This window comes from Cloeon dipterum, chromosome 4, assembly GCF_949628265.1.
Source record: "Cloeon dipterum chromosome 4, ieCloDipt1.1, whole genome shotgun sequence".
Lineage (NCBI taxonomy): Eukaryota > Metazoa > Arthropoda > Insecta > Ephemeroptera > Baetidae > Cloeon > Cloeon dipterum.
Window position 1 is genome coordinate 15,521,009 of NC_088789.1, and position 17,667 is coordinate 15,538,675.

Genomic DNA, 17,667 nt, shown 5'->3' on the forward strand with positions numbered 1-17,667 from the left:
ATAATTACGGATGTGTAGTGCGAGAGGATATTTAATTGCACGCCCCACGTATGCGGCGCTTACATTTTTTCAAAAAGCATCCGTCACTCCTGTTCTAATTGACAATTCTTCCGAGAACACGCTCGGAAAAAACTGCAAGAGCGTTGTTTGCTTTTACTCCTGCTGCTTCTAATTTTTCTAGCTATGCGTTCGCACAAAACTTTATTTTCTCTCGTGTTATTGTTCGCACAGCTATTTCTGCATGACGGATTATTCTCCAGCGAACTTCAAATTTCCTATGCATGAAGAACAGTGCAACTAGCGAAAGTTGGTTGTAAAAGGAAATTTATATAAAACAAGAAAAATAATAATAAGAAAATAAAGTAAATATAAACTAAAAAGGAATTTACAAATGCTCTTTGTGCGAAATTCCTGCAGCTAACCCTGCGGCGTAAAAGTAATAAATTCTAATATTGTAACGTTGTTTAAGGGCAATTGAACTTGAAAAAAACAAAACTTGATTCCAACTATTTCCTGGATTTCGTTTTAGATTGAATGAATAGATTTATTCAAAGTAATTTTTCTGCGAATCAGCAAAGCAACTATATATGCCCCATACATCCGAAATGACAGCAATAATATTTTGGTAACAGCGAGTAACAGAGGGAAAGAAATCAGTTCAGTATTCTGCAAAAAATGTCTGGCTAACTTTTTATTTGAATGCACTTGAGTTCTCTCGTTCATGCACATACTCGGTGGACAATTGTTCCACAGACGATAGCACATATGACTTGGAAGCACTGCTCAGGCACTGTTACACTTACAAAGGGAGCCAGAAGTCACATGTAATGCGCCCTTGACCTGCCGATTAAATCAACATCACGCATTGCTGTAGCAAAACCACGCAAATATTCAGGATAGCTATTAGGAACACTTTTATGCGTCTCGACTAGAAAATACCGTTACGCCAATTCAAAATGTGGCATTTTTATTCAATTCAAGTTGCTGTCTACGTTTCATACATGAGATTATTTCGCAGCCTATTGATCTGCGCAGCACTCAATATTCAAAAAACAGCAGAGTTGTTGAAATGGGGCAAATCAACGCTTTAACCAGTCATTAATTTTTTCCTACATCTATATTTAGCTTTAACACGCCATATTTATACTTTTTGAAAAATTCACTAGACTTTACCCTTCATTTTACAGTTAAAAGTAACTTATGAAGCCTAAGGGGCCAAAAAAACAGGCGACAGAAAATTGTCACTCTTTGACGCCCATGCTTAGAAATCCCACGCACTTGTCAAATCCTTGTAGCTTGAATTCATTTCCTTGTGACGTGTTTTATTTTTCAATCTATTTTTAACTCTTTCCAAAAGCAAATTCAGTCAAAATACAGTTAGTAGTGAAAATAATCAAATAAGCTCATAACTGCTTTCCAGCGATTCTCACTGAGACTTAGAAAACTTTCGTGGAAAAAAGGATTATTCGCCCACTTGGTTTTCTTTAAATCCCTAATCGCAAAATGGAAGGCAGCAAAGCCGCTTTGCTTGCTTGGCCAAAATTAAAAGTTTCGCCTGAAGAAGCGCGGGCGAAACAGCCGCGATGAGAGCACCAGATTCTGCCGCGCGCGCCAACTTCTAAACGCTTTAAGTGGAAACATATAACTCAATTCTTATGGCAGTGGCATTCAAGCTCGCCGGCAGCGGCACAAGGGCAAAACTTTGTGTCAGCAGCGGCACGTTATCACGTCTTAGTCGCGTCATATATTTCACGACGCGGAGAAGCTGCCGCGTCAGCGATGTCGCTCGTCTTCATCGCTTTCACCTTTCCATCCTCCACTTAATCAGCGCGTCGTGATGCAAATGCTACGAATAGGCTCGGCCTCGCCGCTACGCAAATGCCGCATGCTTTCAATGAACTGCCGGAGTCGGCAATAAAAAAGCGTCGCAAGAAAGTGGAGCAGCCACTCGTCGTCCTCGTGTGTAAATGCCGACGTTTAAAAGGCGCCACTGGGGAAATGGGGGCCGCTATTTAGCCAAACATGCTGTGTGCACGCTGTGCATGCGGACGGGTGCGTATTTCGCAGTTCGCACGCGAGCGAATATAAAACACGTATATAAATAAGAGGGAAAAAATAGTGAAACTGCTCTGGAGAGTGGCCAACTCGCGCTCGACATTCGCCAGCGGGCGGAAAATATTTTTCTCCAGCGCTAAATACTCCCGAGGTGTTTCGTTTCTACTGTTTGGCGGCGTGCCTCCTCGTCCCACAAGGCTCGTTTTTTAATGGGCTGCCCTTTTTTCTGGAAACGCTCCGAGCACTTGACGATCGTGAAAATGACACGTGTTTCATCTGGTTTCGGGAAAGTGATTTATTATCTCACTGCAAGTGAAAAAAAATCATAACATACAATCTATCTGTTCAATTTAAAAAATCTAAATACTTTATGAGGGTTGAGTTCAAGGCCAAAATTTACCCAGATAATACTAAAATATATATTATTTATAAAAGTGGCTGCTTAGTTTGGGTGATTTTCAAATGGCATGACAATATCCCAATAGGGAATTGGAAATAATTACGCAACTTCTAGGAGTTTTCACGTCGTGAGGCAACTTTATACCATTGGCTACATCTTGTCAAGATGAGGGATCGAAATTAGTTATGAACAATAATAATTTCTCTATTATGTTCCCTCCCAAAGACTCAAATGAGAGACAAAAAGAGAATATAAAAAGGATAGCACATCAACAGGCATGAGCTTCTTCCCAATAGAACGGGGCCCTGACAAAATAAGTAAAATAAAATTACTAAAAACAGGGGAGAAACAACTAACTGTTCCCTTTGCAAACTGCAAATTCCTGGCAGCAGAAATGAAGGAGACGGCTGAAAGCAAGAAACTTTCCCTTATTCCCATTTCCATCAGTAGGGATCGATTGAAGTTTGAGCCTGAGAAACCGATTCCAAAGTTTTATCGCCGCGCATTTGCATGCGAATAAGTCGGGTCGGGTGCACTGTCAAAACGCGAAAGAGATAAAAAGGAGGGATTTACGCTGCGCGGGCCTAATTTAGTTGATATCGCGGGCGCAGCCACGCAGCCAGCGCTCTCAAGAACAAGTTAAAATCGCATCAGCGGCCGCGGGAGTTTGAGGAGGAGAAGCTGCGCGCAGAGCTAGAGCAAGCGCCGAGTGTTTCCAGACCAGCAGAAGTGTCTGCTCAGATCAGAAAACACACACTTGCTGCGACGCTTAATTTATTCAGTGTTCGTGTGCCCTATCTAAACATTAGAGGCGCGATATGGTGGTTAAGTATGCGTGCCGAGCACGGGGCCGAGAAAAACAGCCCATTACGCGGCTGCCGCTGTGGTGAGGGCGGGATGCGGCCTAGATTTGAACTTTCGCAACGCCTAATTAGCGCGCAATTCATGGCCCGTAGGAAAGAGTGCGTGCGAACAATTTCGGGAGTAGCGACACTTTATGGCTCGTGTTTTGTGCGACTATGTGTCGTCGTCCGCGCATAAATTTCGTTCTTAATACGATGTCTGACTGGCCAGCTCCTCATTTGAAAGTATGATAGTGCGACAGACACCAGCCAGAGTTTGTTTTACGGCCCGGGCTCATGACTTGATTTAGAAAAGAGGGTGCTTCCACGAGCTGCTTGCTTGTTTGCTGCGTTCTCAGATGAGACAGCACGACAGAGCGCAATCAAGAAAGCAATCTCACACTGCTTTGAAATTTCTGCAGCTTAATAATATGAGGGAAATTGGGGGAAATATATAGCAGATTAAAAAAAGAATGAATTCTTATAGAAAGAAGTTGCCTAAAAAAATTATGTTTAAGAACCTAATCTTAAACTCATTTATTCTGCAAAATTAGAAGTTGAGAATTAAACTTTCAACTCAAATACAATATGGCCGATCCTGTATCTACCACTTAATCACAAATATTTCACAGTTCCTGTCAACTAGATGATAGTTTGCAAAACCAAAGTTTTCTTCCCTCTAAAGCGAGTGGTCAGCGAGTTATGCGCTGTCTAAAAGTGATCTATTTTCGCAAGGTGGAGGATTTTTGATGTTTTGATTGGCCATTTAGCCGGCAGTGGTATAAGTTATTGCTGAACAATCAGAACTCGCTGACCTCTCAAAATAGGGATTTCACCTTGGAAGAAAGAAAACTAATGTTTATTTTTAATTTATCATCGGGTTGAAAGAAAACATTACATTTTTTGATCAAATGGTGAGCTTCACTTGTGAACAATAAAAAATTTGTTGATTTAAGATGTTTACTGAAAGTACACTATAATGTTGTTTCAAGCTTTCGACTCTGACTAACGTTATCTTTTGTATTTACCGTATTTACGTTTTTACCATTGTGATTTCCGATTTTTATTTGTTTGTTAGCTTTGTGCACAGAATTTGTTCTTGTAACGTTTGTGTGTAAAATCATTAAACAAAAAATATAATATAAACAAATTAAATTACAACACAACAATATAATCTTTTAACTCTTTAATAATATATATCATCATTACCAACTAATTATTTTTACTAATGTTAATCAAAATTTAATAAATTGCTTATTTATTTTTTGTAACTTTTAATATGTTTTTCATTGTATAATTTTAATTTCAGCATACTTTACAAATAAAAATAATATATAAATACCATCTCATTTCCTTATCAGATACAAGATTGTCTAGATATAATTAAATAGGACATATTATTCGTTCACATAATTTTCATGATCCATTTTGTATAATGAAAATAAAATAATGCAAGCGATGATTGGTAACGTAATAATGCCGAAACTATTTGCTAAATCACGGCTTCCAAAGAGGAGTGACCGGAAAGCGCACGCGCGACCGCAATCAAATATCAAAATTTACGAGGTCGATTTGCACACTCCAACTAGTCACATACACAAACGCTCAGTCCGGCAATAATCAGCACTGCCGATGCAGCCGCACTCGACACTATAAATAAGCGGTCGAACGAGCAGCGCATTCGTAAAAGCAAGCGTTTTATTGCCAAACCGCATGCAGCGGCCGGCGTGATTCCAGCCGGGCCGGACGCAGGGGTTAGCCCAGCATAAATCCGATCGCTTTCGGATTAATTCGCCATGGCGGCGGACTCACCTTTCATCCAGCGGTGCGAGGCCTGCGGGTTGGAGTCGACGTCGCACTTGAGGGACACGGCCATGCCTTCGTAGAGCGGGAAGCCGAAGCCCGGCAGCCGGCTTATCACGAACGACGGGCTGTCTGCAACATGAATTTTTCACGCCACTTAGAAAACACACATGTACGTGAGAGCAAATGGGATTTAAGCACAGCTATTTCGAGAAATTTGCGAGAGTTTTTCGCGCCACTCCTCCTCGTGTTCTCTGGGGAGAATTGTGCATGCGTGGGATGAGCTTAGCGGCAGGTAGATTGCGAAAACAAGTGGCAAAAACAGCTGGCTGCTGCAAATTTCATTTTCCAGAAATAGCTTCAGGGATGGAACGGAAAAGTTGATGCGCGTGCATGATATTGAGTGCCTGACATAAAAATCTCGAAAATAAGATGAAATCGCAAGCAACACATCCTTCAGGAAATTTAGGCGTTCACCTGAAAATCTACGAATTGAGCTCAGTCAAATGCGAATTTTGAATGAAACTACGGTAAAGATGTGAATAGACCTTTAACAATAAGCGAGAAGCTTACTTCCTTTCAGTCCGTTCTGTTTGTCTTTTTTCGTTTTATTCACAACAATTTGAATAAAATGACACACTATTAACTGGAATGCAATATTGCCTATTCTTAAACATTAAAAAGAAGAGTCTGCGTTTGTGAAAAGCGTGCAGACATTGCAAAGAAATAAGGGCAGCGAGGATAAATTATTCAGCCGCCTGCTTGTGAAATATTTCAACGGACCCCTTACAATTCAAAGGCCAAAGTGTCGCGCCTGCCCAAGGGGGATAAATGCTGACCTTTTCTGCTGCATTAACTCAAATTTCAACAATTGGCGATCCCAGCGACTCTGCTCGCTACCGTTTACAATCCCTGCCTTCTCATTTCCGGTGTCACTGGCACACTGGGCACAAGAAGCAGAGAAGAAGGGCGAAAAGAACCGGAGGCTCAGGCAGCCGAGAGGAAATGGCAGTGGAGCAGCCAGTCACTGGAGAATAAAAGAAGAGCAAAAGCAGCAGCTTTTCTGGTCGCACCAAATGAAAAAAATGCTGGCTGGTTGCAGACACACGTTTTTTGCTGGGGTCTGGTGGAAAAAAAGACCATATTATTTTCGTGTGTATTTAGTGGGAGTGGGTCTGGTTAGTTATTATTGTTGTTCCTTGGAGCGTGTTTGTGCCAACCGGGCGAAAATTGATTCGGACGAGAGGAAGACGGCGCTAAAGTGGCAGTCACAAATTTGGTGCTCTCGTGTCTCTTTTCTGCGGCCGCGGCGTCGGCGGCGGGTAAACAAAGCAGATGTATAAATATTTCCCTGGCAGCAGCCTTTTGTCGCGGAAATACGTGTATATATGTGAATGCGAGAGCAGAGAGAGCTTTTTATTTCCCCCCTTTATTCCGTCCGCGCGCTCTCTTTCTCTCATAAAGCGAAACCGCATTTCGCTTGGGCGTAATTCCTTAATAAATTGGAGCTAGCCGCAGAAAGGAGCAGCACTCTAGAGTGAATATTTCATTAATTTGTGTGAGGGATCGGCGGCGGCCAGGCGCAAAGGGGGACTTTTAAATCTAATTTAATATTTAAGAGGATGATGATATTATTTTTTCATGGAATTAGGCTCACCGCATTCGGCCGCGCCGCCAAACTTTCTTCTTAATGGAAAACTTTTTCAAAATTTGTTTGCATAAGCTCGACGCGTGAATTCATTGTTAAGATTTTTGCCTGCCGCGCTCAAGCCTCTTCTCGAGAGCTCATCAGCGAAATGAGCTTCTTCAGGAAAAAGAGAGCCAACAACACGCCTTTGAGAAGAAAAGCTCTCGAGTCTAATCAAAAATCAAGCGAAAGACGAGACGCGAGCTGCCGCACACTGTGCTAGAGAGAGTGGGAAAAAATATGCTAGACGCCACCGTTCGCGAGTTGATTAGAGAGAAAAGAGGCGAGAAAAATTCAACAAGAGCCGCTCCTTGTTGTACGGGGGCGCGATCAGCTCTTTGACCTCATTAGTGCCGAAAAAAATCGGAATTGCACGGCTTTGTCAAAGGCTTATTTTAATCGGAATCAACTTCTCCGTTTACTTTTAGCCTTCTTTGTAATCGCACGAGGTTAAAGAAACCATTGGGTTAGAAAAGTTTAGGAAACGATTATTGTGTTTCAATTATCTGCAATAACAGAACTTAATTATATTTGATATACACAGTTGAAATATGCAACAAAAAGATTTTTTTAAAATCACCGCAAATGGAATGCATTGAAAATATTTCAGCGTTATTCTTTCCATTTAAATAATCAATATATCCACATGTGACTGCCATAAATGTAATGAATTCTGGGAAAATAGTTGGCAATAGTCGCAGAAGAACACAACCACGACCGAATGAAATTGACACTTGAAAAGCGTTAATTGCGGGAATTTAAAAAATTAGGAGAAGATACCTGAATGATATTCAAATAAATTTATAAAAGCAGCTTAGCAGGTGCCGTATCAAAATATAGAATAATTGAGAACATTGTAACGCATGTCTCTTAACAAATTTGTTTGGTTAAAGCTTGTAAAAATTACCAATTAATCTAGTTATGATATATGATTTCATATATCATAACAAAAAATCAAGAAATCTGTTATATTTTAAGAAATAATCGATTTTTGCTATTATCATAGCGGTCACAGAAACTATAATAGACGAATAATCATAGTTAGAAGCATTATCTTTCGATCATACAGAAAATCATTTCCAACCCTAATTAAATTTCTCTAGAAATTTCCACTCTGATGTCATTACATAGTGAGCAAAATTAAACACAAGTATAAAAAGTTTGACGTAAAAATAGAAAAGCTAAGTAAAATGACGACTTGTTGAAAGTTTTGCAGTGTTTGTTTGACTCCGTCCCCTCGCGACGACCAAGTAAATTATTCATCAAATATCACCGGACGGACATTCATGTTTTGTACACTACGCAAGACCATTTATTCATCAGGGAACACGCGCATACATGTCTAATCAAAGGAACGGCCATGCAGTAACCACAAAAAGTGCAAATGGACTGCGCGTAGATGCACCGGGAGGGCTTGCTTGATGAAAATTTAAAATCCCACAGCGATTCTCATTCATTTGCCTTGCTCCATGCACACGCATTTGCATTCTGCACCGCTGAGACAAACATCCGCGGCGTTTTTTTATTCGCATAAAAGGCAGGCCACCCCAGCAGCCGAGTCATAAATAATTCAATCATTACCTGCCGAGCGAGCGGGAACGCATACATCGAGCATGCTCTTTTACGCTGTGTATATGCTTGGCTGAATAGGCGGGCGCACACAATACCGTCTTTGCTTGGGAAAACTCCCGAGAGCGATTTGAATTGTTTTGAAGAATTGATGGAATGGGAACAAGCTGCAGATTTTCTAGGCGCGCTGCGAAATCAAATAAAGTGCACGCAACCAGAAGCAGAAAATTAATTAAACTACCCGTTGCCGTACACGAGAGCTACTTCTGTTGGTTTGTAAATACGCGATTTAAACATTCGCGTGGGGCAACTCACTGGTTTTGCTCATTCAGGGCGCGTGGCTTCGAGCAAGCTGACTAGAGCTAGATAAAGCGGCAGTGCATTTAGTCGGAAAATGCTAGCTAGCGTGCATTACAATATGAGCGTTGTGACGACTTTCTGCTTGCACATGTCAATTGTGTTCATTGTAGTTTCTGGTCTTTGCTTGCACCGCGCGTCTGCATGATTGGAGCGCACGACTTGACGTGAACTTTATGACAAACCATTTTGTGCTGATTCAAATTTATTGCTTATCGAGTCAATTTTAAAGCTTTAAACGTGACAGAAAATCTAAAAAATGTAGCACAACGGATATTGTAATGCAGAAAAATTTGCGTCGAACCGCAGTAGGAAATTCACGGGACCAAATTGCCACAACCGCTAGAGCAGCCAATCAGCACGAAATGCAATTTCCAAACTCACGCTCGGCTAATCAAGCGCGATTCAGCGGCAATTGGGAAGCGAGTGCGAGACATTTTGCGTCTCTAATTGCTTCCCGGGCTCATTTCCTGAACGGCGGTTCGCATCCCCTCTGCTTTCTGGGTCGGCAGAGGATATTGGCTCTACTTTTTTCATCTCATCAACCCGACCGACCGACCGGCAGTGAGAGAGAAAGAGAGGGCAACCTCAATTTCAGCTCAATGTGCGTGCTTGCGGAGGACTGAAGGCTTTTTACTTCATTTGCATCGTCAAATGAGTTTAGCGGTTCACCAACAAAAAGCTTGGTATAAAGTGATGCAATTGTGTCGAGAGAAAAATACACGCGGAAAGAAGTGTAGAGCGGATATTGTGCTTTTTGCAATAGAAACATCCATGCAAAGTGCATAGAGACTGAATGCAAAGTGGCTTTTGTGTTGCAACTTTGAATGATAAACAGCATTTAAGCTGTCTAAACAGAGCATCTTAAAAAGCCATAAATGCGTCTTACATGTAATGTTGAGTTTGGTGGAAGCGTTGAGAGGCGTCGGCAAGGCGACGTGGGACACGGAACAGCTCACGGTGCAGTTGTGGAGCTGTCGGCTGATTTTGTCCAGCTGAAGATTGTTGCCTGTGGAGTAGTTGGCCAGACTGTCCAGCTCGCCGTCCGGCGTCTGCAGCCACCATTCAAAGGATGATGGCGATGGACGTCCGCCTTCCACGACACAACGAATCCGCAGGGCTGTGTTTTCTTTAATGTTGAACCACGGTCCGACTTTCCCTTTCCCTTCGGCCGTCAGGTACGAACCTTTTGGAGCGTCTGGAATGAATAGAAAATGTTATTGTAGAAAATGTTATTGTGGAAAATGTTATTGTAGAAAATTTTATTTTTGAAAGGCGTGAGAGATGGAGAGCTGTGTAATAAAACACATGTACAGATTTTTCGGTATAGGAGAACCGGTGTTTCAAATCATGGCCACCCTCGAATCTTTGCCTCTTGGCCAGTGGGTAAAAAATTGCATTGGAAGGAGATTAAGTGGGCGCGAGATCGATCGTGAGGCGGAACGAGGCGAAAAGTCATCATCGGATTTCGATTTGGCCGACTGGCTGTGTGCGAGAGCGAAGAAGACAGAACAGGTTGGCTCAGTCGGCTGGCTGGCCGCAGACCTTTTGACCCTCGAGCCGCCCGCCCGCCCGCCCGCCCACCAACCCTTATCATAATATCATCCTGCAGGCCTAGCCTTTTCTTTTTGCATGCGTTGCCCAAAATATTTACGGCCGCGTTGCTACAATTTATTCCAAATTTCATTGTCTGCTGAGCCAAGAAATCCGAGCTGTGCAGCTTTTATTGCAGATCGAAATGGAACGCCTGCGCGTGAATTTGCTTTGTCGCAATTCTGAGAAGGTGGGAAGGAAAACGGATCTATTCTCTCGTTGTCTTTTCTGATGTGATTTCACTATTAGTCCCCAAAAGTAATTAAAGAAGTCTTTGAAATGATGTAATTATTTGCTTTTTTTCTCAGAATTAATATTTCTCAATGATATGCCAACTGCAAAAATAAGAAAACCGGATCTATCCGTTTTCAATCTTCATTCCCTTCCCACTCGAGGGCACCATCGCGTCAGGAGTGTCGATTGACAGCTGCTCCCCTGTTCTAAATCCGGCCGATAAGTCAGCCCCTCATAATTCTCCCAAAGCCATGCGACAGGCTAGCAAATAGCCATCATATTCCTTCGCTCAAGCGGCAAAAGATATTTATTCCGGCGCGTGTGTGTCAGCCATGCAGCCTCTCAGAGCGGAGTGACAGCTCTGTAAGAAATAAACCGTCCCCTGCCCACTTGCGAGTCAATCGTCGGCCTCGCTTAATTTCACACGGGCACATCTGCCAAGGAGAGCATCACCCAACTCACCCATGATGACGATCCAAACAGCCCTGGTCGCGAGCAGCTCCTTACTCTTGGGGTCTCGCTCCTCGCACTGCCACAACCCCTCCTCCTGCGGGCCGACCCTGAAGATCCGCAGCGTGTCCGTTGTCAGGTGGTAGATCGAGGTGCGCTGCACTGTCTTGCCGTTGTGCTTCCAGGTGAGCTGCGCGTCCGAGTCACACGCTAGCACCACCTCCTCGTGCACCCGCACGACCAACTCGGGCTTTGAGTCGCCTTCCTCCAGCGGCCTGTACGGCGCCCCGTGGTGATGCAGCGAGTGGGACGTCAAGCCTGCGTGCCCTGGAACATTTCAGATTTCCATTCATTAAAGATCTACATTATTTTGCGATTTCACTTAAAATTAAATTAAAATGTATTCTAGAAAAATTGAACAAATTCGTTTAAATTTTTTTAAGTTAATAAATACATCGCCATAATGATTAGTTGGAAATTCAGATATATTTTTCCTCTTTCATCACACCAGTCACAGAATAGATGGTTATTTAGAAAGTCTTCCTGGGGAGTTATCTCAAACAATTAGAGCTTGATTCTGGACACCAATAAAAATTACAATTCCAAAGAGCAATATTTTAAGTTAAAAAATATAGTTCCTATATTGCTGTTTATAATATAAATAAGCAATTATGTTATGTCATTAATTTAGCACTCTACAGCATCTCTCATCAAATTGCTGACCGAATTTTTCTAATTTATCGACAGCCGAAGCCTGACACGAGCAAACATTTACGTTTTTGCAAATTTATTGCATATCTTTTGCGCAGGGCGAGCCTCAAAAGCTGCCGGTTACTGCGGTGCTGGAAAAAAATTGGATTGCTGAAGCCGCTTTCATTCAACGGTCCCTTGGTGATCACAATTCCATCATCCATATTTCGCCTCTTTTCCCAAGTGTGCTTTAAACTCGAACCAAATAAATTCGCTCGGGCGAAAACGGATCGGCGTCAGAGTTTTTTTGCTCTGATTGATCACGCACGGCCTTGCTAGAATTACACCCTGATCTACCTTGCAAATTAAATGGCAGTTTCGGGCACTGCTTGCTGAAAATTAATTTGAAATGCAGCATGTCGGTTTCGCGGCTTCATTCAGGGGGCGAGTTTGCATAGCTCGTGCGGCAGTTCGGGGTCAAGTGGCTCGCAGATTGGCTCCACCACTCGCGATGCTCATCACGTTTTGTGCATAAAGAGAGGACTGCGCGCAGTATTATTAAAATGGGTGTGCGGTGACCCTCAGGTCCGGCCCTTGCTGCCTGCCCAGTTCATATTTCAACTGGCGAGAGCAGCCAAATCACGTCCCAAGCATATACAACTTATATAGCGAGGCTGGCAGAAGTAACAACTTTCGGTTTTTCATGCACGCGCTGTTGCAACGCGTCTGCAAATGGCTGTCATCTGTTTCTGAGAATGAGCAATGGGTGACATGTTGTGGATTGCAGATAGAAAGGAATATTTATTTAGCAAAAATCATAAGGTGAAAAATACAGAGCGTGCTGTGACAAATGAAAAAAAATGTAAAATGTATTTGAAAATGCAAATTAACCATCAAGTTTGAATCATTTTCGATTGTATTTACAGTGTATTAGTAAAATGTGATAATTTAGAACAAGAGTTTGGCAGCTTTTGTAAACCCGATGGTTTGATAAAAAAACGGGTTTTATTTTGGAGACCGCGGCATAATTAAAAATAGTGCATCAACTAAATCTCGGGTTCAACAAGTTTCACTTTCGAAAGCTGCATGCCGCTCGACTTTTCTTCACGTTCGATGTTGTACTGAAGTATAGTGTGGGGGTCCAAATATTTAAATAAAACCACTCCAACCTTTTCTATATCTGGCGTCGTATATTATGGCAATTGAACTGGAAACAGAGGAATTCACAATAAATATTTCACATTCCAAAGTCAGAGCAAGAAAAGGAATTCGAAACAATTTACAAGGATCATGATCAATATTTGAATACGCCAATTAATTTACTAATAATCAATAATCAATTCGTCAATTAAAATCAAAACAACAATTATTTAATACCGCAAGAAAATATCTCACCCCTATTCACAGGGTCAGTCACTTCACGACAAGCCAGTAATCACCCTTCGAGACAATAAGCGCAGTGCATGGGGTTTTACTGCAATTTATAATCAGTGTTACAATCAATCAAAAAGGTTTCTCTTTTTTTTTCAAAAATACAAGCACACAATAATGTTCACTAAAAAGTTACCTTAATGACGAGCACTATTCGCTAAACCACCACACACGCCCTGCACGCTCGATTTCCGAAGGTTAAATGCCACCACACGCACTGCTGCCGGCACAGGTACCGCATGCGCATTGCGCTCGTTTGGTACCTGTGCCGCAGGTTGCTTAGGCCGCCAGGCGACCCCTACAGGGGCTCCCCCTTTGAGGCAGGAGGCCATGGGGGCCCCGAAACGCTGCGGGGGGCGCACTTGGCGCCCGTATTTCGTTCTGATGGCGTTCTGCTGCACTGGCAAATTCATCTGACGGCGCCGTTGGCGCACAGGTGCCGGCGGCGGGTTGCCAAGAGGAGGTGCACGTAGTGGTATGTTGAGTACCGGAGAGGGTCGCAAAGTAATCCCTGCTGGTTTCGGGGGACGCTCGGGCGGCGTCGATGACTCGATGTACGCCGGCTTCAGGCGGTCAATGGAGACAACTTCTCGCTTGCCCTTCACTTCAATTTCGAAGCGTTTTTCTCCTCGCTTCAACACTGGGTGTGGGCCACTGTAGTGGGCGCTCAGAGGAGGTCGGTGGGCATCTACACGCAGCATAACATGCGATGATGACATCAAGTCCGGATGAACATAAAAGGACTTTCTCCCATGAGACACAACAGGTGCCGGCGAGAACTCCGCGAATTGGCTTTGCAGTCGCAGCAGCACCTCCATTGGCGTCAGTGGGTATTGCGGTGGCACGAAAAACTCACCAGGAAGACGCAGGGCTTCTCCATAAACTAATTGCGAGGAGGACGCGTTCAAATCCGGTTTCAATGCCGAACGCAGGCCAAGAAGTACAGGTGCCAGCGCCGCTGTCCAGCCGTGATCGTAGCAAGCCAGCGCGGCCTTGAGCGTACGATGCAGGCGTTCGACCATGCCGTTAGCTTGTGCATGATAGGCGGTCGTGTGGTTAACCTTAAAGCCAAGTCTTTTAGCAAATCGATGGAAAAGTTCTGACGTGAACTGTCTTCCACGGTCGCAGATTATTTCGTCCGGGACACCGAAACGGCTCATCCAGCCCTCCTTCAGAGCCCTGATGACAGCGTCTGCTGTAATTTCTTTCATTGGTACGACTTCAGGCCACCTTGTAAAACGATCAATCATTGTGAAACAGTACCGAAAACCCTCCGAGTCCGGCAACGGGCCCACGATGTCCACGTGGATGGTTGAAAATCTCTCCGTAGCGGTCGAAAAAGGCTGTAAGGGTGCAATAGTGTGCCTGTTCACCTTGTTCCTTTGACAGGGAATGCACTCACGTGCCCACTTGGCGCAATCCTTTTTCAGCCCTGGCCACACAAACCTATCGCTGACTAGACGGACGGAACTCTTAATACCTGGATGAGAAAGGCCATGCAGTTTGTCGAAGGCTTCTTTTCTAAACTTCTCAGGCAAAAAAGGTCTCGGCGATCTTGTTTTCATATCGCACAACAGCTCTAGGTCCGTATCTTGAACAGGTATTTCTTCCAACTTAAGGACACTGTCCGGCGAAGAGTAAAGTTTCAGCTCCTTATCCTGCTTCTGGGCACGCGCGATCTCCTCGTATGTATGAGGAGCAGCCACGGCTTCCACGCGAGAAAAGGTATCCGCCACAATGTTCGCGCTTCCTTTAATGTACCGGATATCTGTCGTAAACTCGGCGATGAAGAGTAATTGGCGCTCTTGGCGTGGCGAGTGGTCACTCCTGTTCTTCTCAAAAGCGTGCGTCAATGGCTCATGATCGGTGTATACGGTGAACTCTCGAGCTTCAAGCCAATATCGAAATTTCTTGATTGAGTCGAAAATGGCCAGCAACTCTCGATCTGTGGTCGAGTACCGTTTTTCAGTCGAAGTCAACTTTCTTGAGTGAAAACCCAACGGTTGCCACGCATCTGCTACCTGTTGCTGCAACACGGCGCCCAATGCGACATCAGAGGCGTCTGTAACAAGTGCAAGTGGCGCGCCCTCAATTGGGTGCGCGAGACAAACAGCGGCACTCAAGGCAGTTTTGCACTTTTCAAAAGCAGCAGAAGCATCATCTGTCCAGGTAAGTTTCGTCTTCTTGGGGAGCTTCTTTCCAGCCAACAAAGCATGCAATGGCGATAAGGTCTCCGCAATCCGTGGCAAAAAGCGATGGTAAAAATTAATCATGCCGAGAAAACGCGAAAGTTGGTTTCTTGCCAGGGGCTTGGGAAAGTTTGTTATGGCTGTAATGTTATCAGGCAGCGGACGCAGTCCTCGTGCGTTGATTTTATATCCTAAGAAACTCACTTCCTCTGCTCCAAACACGCATTTCTCCTGTTTAAGCACGAGCCCGTGCTCCTTTAGCTTTTCCAGGACCGCTAGTAAATGTTTTTTGTGTTGCTCTACGTCAGAAGAAGCTATCAAGAGGTCATCCACAAAGCAAAACACAAATGGAAACTCGTCGAATATCCCATCCATCATGCGTTGGAAAGTTGCGCTGGCATTCCTCAGGCCAAAAGGCATGAAAACGAATTCGAAGAGCCCAAACGGCGTGGTAATGGCGGTTTTCGGCACATCTTCTTCAGCTACGGGGACATGGAAAAATGCTCGAGACAAATCCAGGGTGGAGAATATTTTACTGCCATGCAAAGCAGCGGAGCAGTCATGTAGATGTTTCATGGGATAGCGGTCGGGAACAGTCCTCGTATTGAGCTGTCTAAAATCTCCGCAGGGTCGGAAAGTGCCATCTTTCTTCGGAACTAGATGAAGCGCGGAGGACCAAGCGCTCTTTGATCTTCGGATTAATCCCGCCATCTCCATTTCTTTAAATATTGCCGTCGCGGCCTTCAATTTGTCCGGCGCGAGGCGACGGAAACGAGTATGGATTGGGGGACCTGTCGTCGCGATATAGTGTTTGGTTTTGTGCTTAACAGGTCGTTTGGCGTCTGGTGGCCGGAAAATTTCAGGGAAGTCCTTGAGCAAGGAAATGTACTGGCCGTCTGCAGCATTCGCCACCTTGAGGCTGGGGCGGCAGTCCGCTCGGCAATGCCCCTGGACTTTCAGTCCTGTCAGTTTGTCCACCAGCGCTGCCTCATCTAAATCGACTGAAAGCCGGAAATTAGCAAGGAAATCCGCTCCTAAAATAGGTGTGCTGACTTCAGCTACAACAAACGTCCACAAAAATTCTCGACGCAAATTCAAGGACAGCTTTAGCGATTTAAAGCCAAAACATGGGATGAAGTCGTCATTTGCTGCGGTAAGTTTAAAATCAGTTTGAGTCCTCTCTTCCGCAATCATTTTTCTTGGTACAATGGATAGGTCCGCGCCAGTGTCTACCAAAAAGGTGAGTTTGGTAAGCGGGTCATCAATAAATAGGCGACTGTGTTGTGATTGGCAAACAGAGACGGTCGCTGCGCATGTCTGCCCTAAAAGTTTAAAGTCCCAGGTTTCTGTTGTTGAGTTTGATCTGCGCAGAATTGGCTGTAGAATCGACAGAATGGGCGGCACTGATACGCCTTATCTCCGAATCGTTTGTGATGATAGCAACGATCGTCGGCTTGCCTCGATGCTGATGGCGACCGGCTGAAAGAGCGGCCACGTTCTCCACGGTTTGCGCGGCGCCCTCGGTTGTTGCTCAACTCGCTGATAGCCAGCTGCATTTTATACATTTCTCCCTTTATGTCCGTAATGCTTTTCTCCACAGACACAAAACGACGATCCTCGCTCGAATTTCTCGATCCGCCCGCTCGCACAGCGGCGATTTCGCACTGTGGCGCGGCGGCGATGTCGCGCTGTGGCGCGGCAGCGCCTGTCTGTTGCTTGTATACATGGAGTTCGTCCGCTTTCTGTGCGGCGGCGTCAATATCTCTCTCTACCACCAGAACGTGCCGCCATTCAGCAGGCATAGCGGCCCTCCAGATGGCCAACAGGTCAGCCTGGAAGATAGCATTTCCGAGGGTTGCCTCATCCGCAAGAGAGCGCAACCGTGCTAGGAATTCGCTGGGCTTCATTGTACCTAGAGGAATAGACCTCATTCTGCTGCGCAGTGATTCGTAGTCACTTGGGCGCAAGTTTGTCAACAGAGCGTTTTTTAGGGCAGCATAAGGCTCCAATTGCGGAATCTTCCGAATCAAATTAGCAGCTGCCTCAGGTAGCGCGACGTAAGGTACAGCTCGGGCCAAGCATAGGAATTTCTCCTTTTCGTTAATAATTCCAGCTTGCGCAAACTGCTCTTCCAGTAGGCTGAAGAAGAGTTCTGCATGCTCAGCGGAATATACCGGAGGCTTGAAATTCATGGTAGGTGCAACGGCAGTCTCGTCCGGCATCTTGCAATGTCAGGAATTTCACGACGTCGGGTAGCACCAATGTGGGGGTCCAAATATTTAAATAAAACCACTCCAACCTTTTCTATATCTGGCGTCGTATATTATGGCAATTGAACTGGAAACAGAGGAATTCACAATAAATATT

At 44.4% G+C, this 17,667-nt stretch overlaps 2 protein-coding genes across 3 annotated transcripts in view; both read right to left on the reverse strand.

The window, feature by feature from the left end:
• Positions 1 to 17,667, reverse strand: part of mRpS23 (mitochondrial ribosomal protein S23) — a 240,514-nt gene that overhangs the window by 121,730 nt on the left and 101,117 nt on the right. The window lies entirely within an intron of this gene.
• Positions 1 to 17,667, reverse strand: part of LOC135943159 (hemicentin-1-like) — a 92,363-nt gene that overhangs the window by 15,840 nt on the left and 58,856 nt on the right. The window contains exons 2-4 of the mRNA XM_065489586.1: positions 11,003 to 11,317; positions 9,603 to 9,911; positions 5,110 to 5,232 (exon numbers count right to left, since the gene is read on the reverse strand). Coding sequence (XP_065345658.1) covers positions 5,110 to 5,232; positions 9,603 to 9,911; positions 11,003 to 11,317 — 747 coding nt within the window. The remainder of the gene's footprint in view (positions 1 to 5,109; positions 5,233 to 9,602; positions 9,912 to 11,002; positions 11,318 to 17,667) is intronic.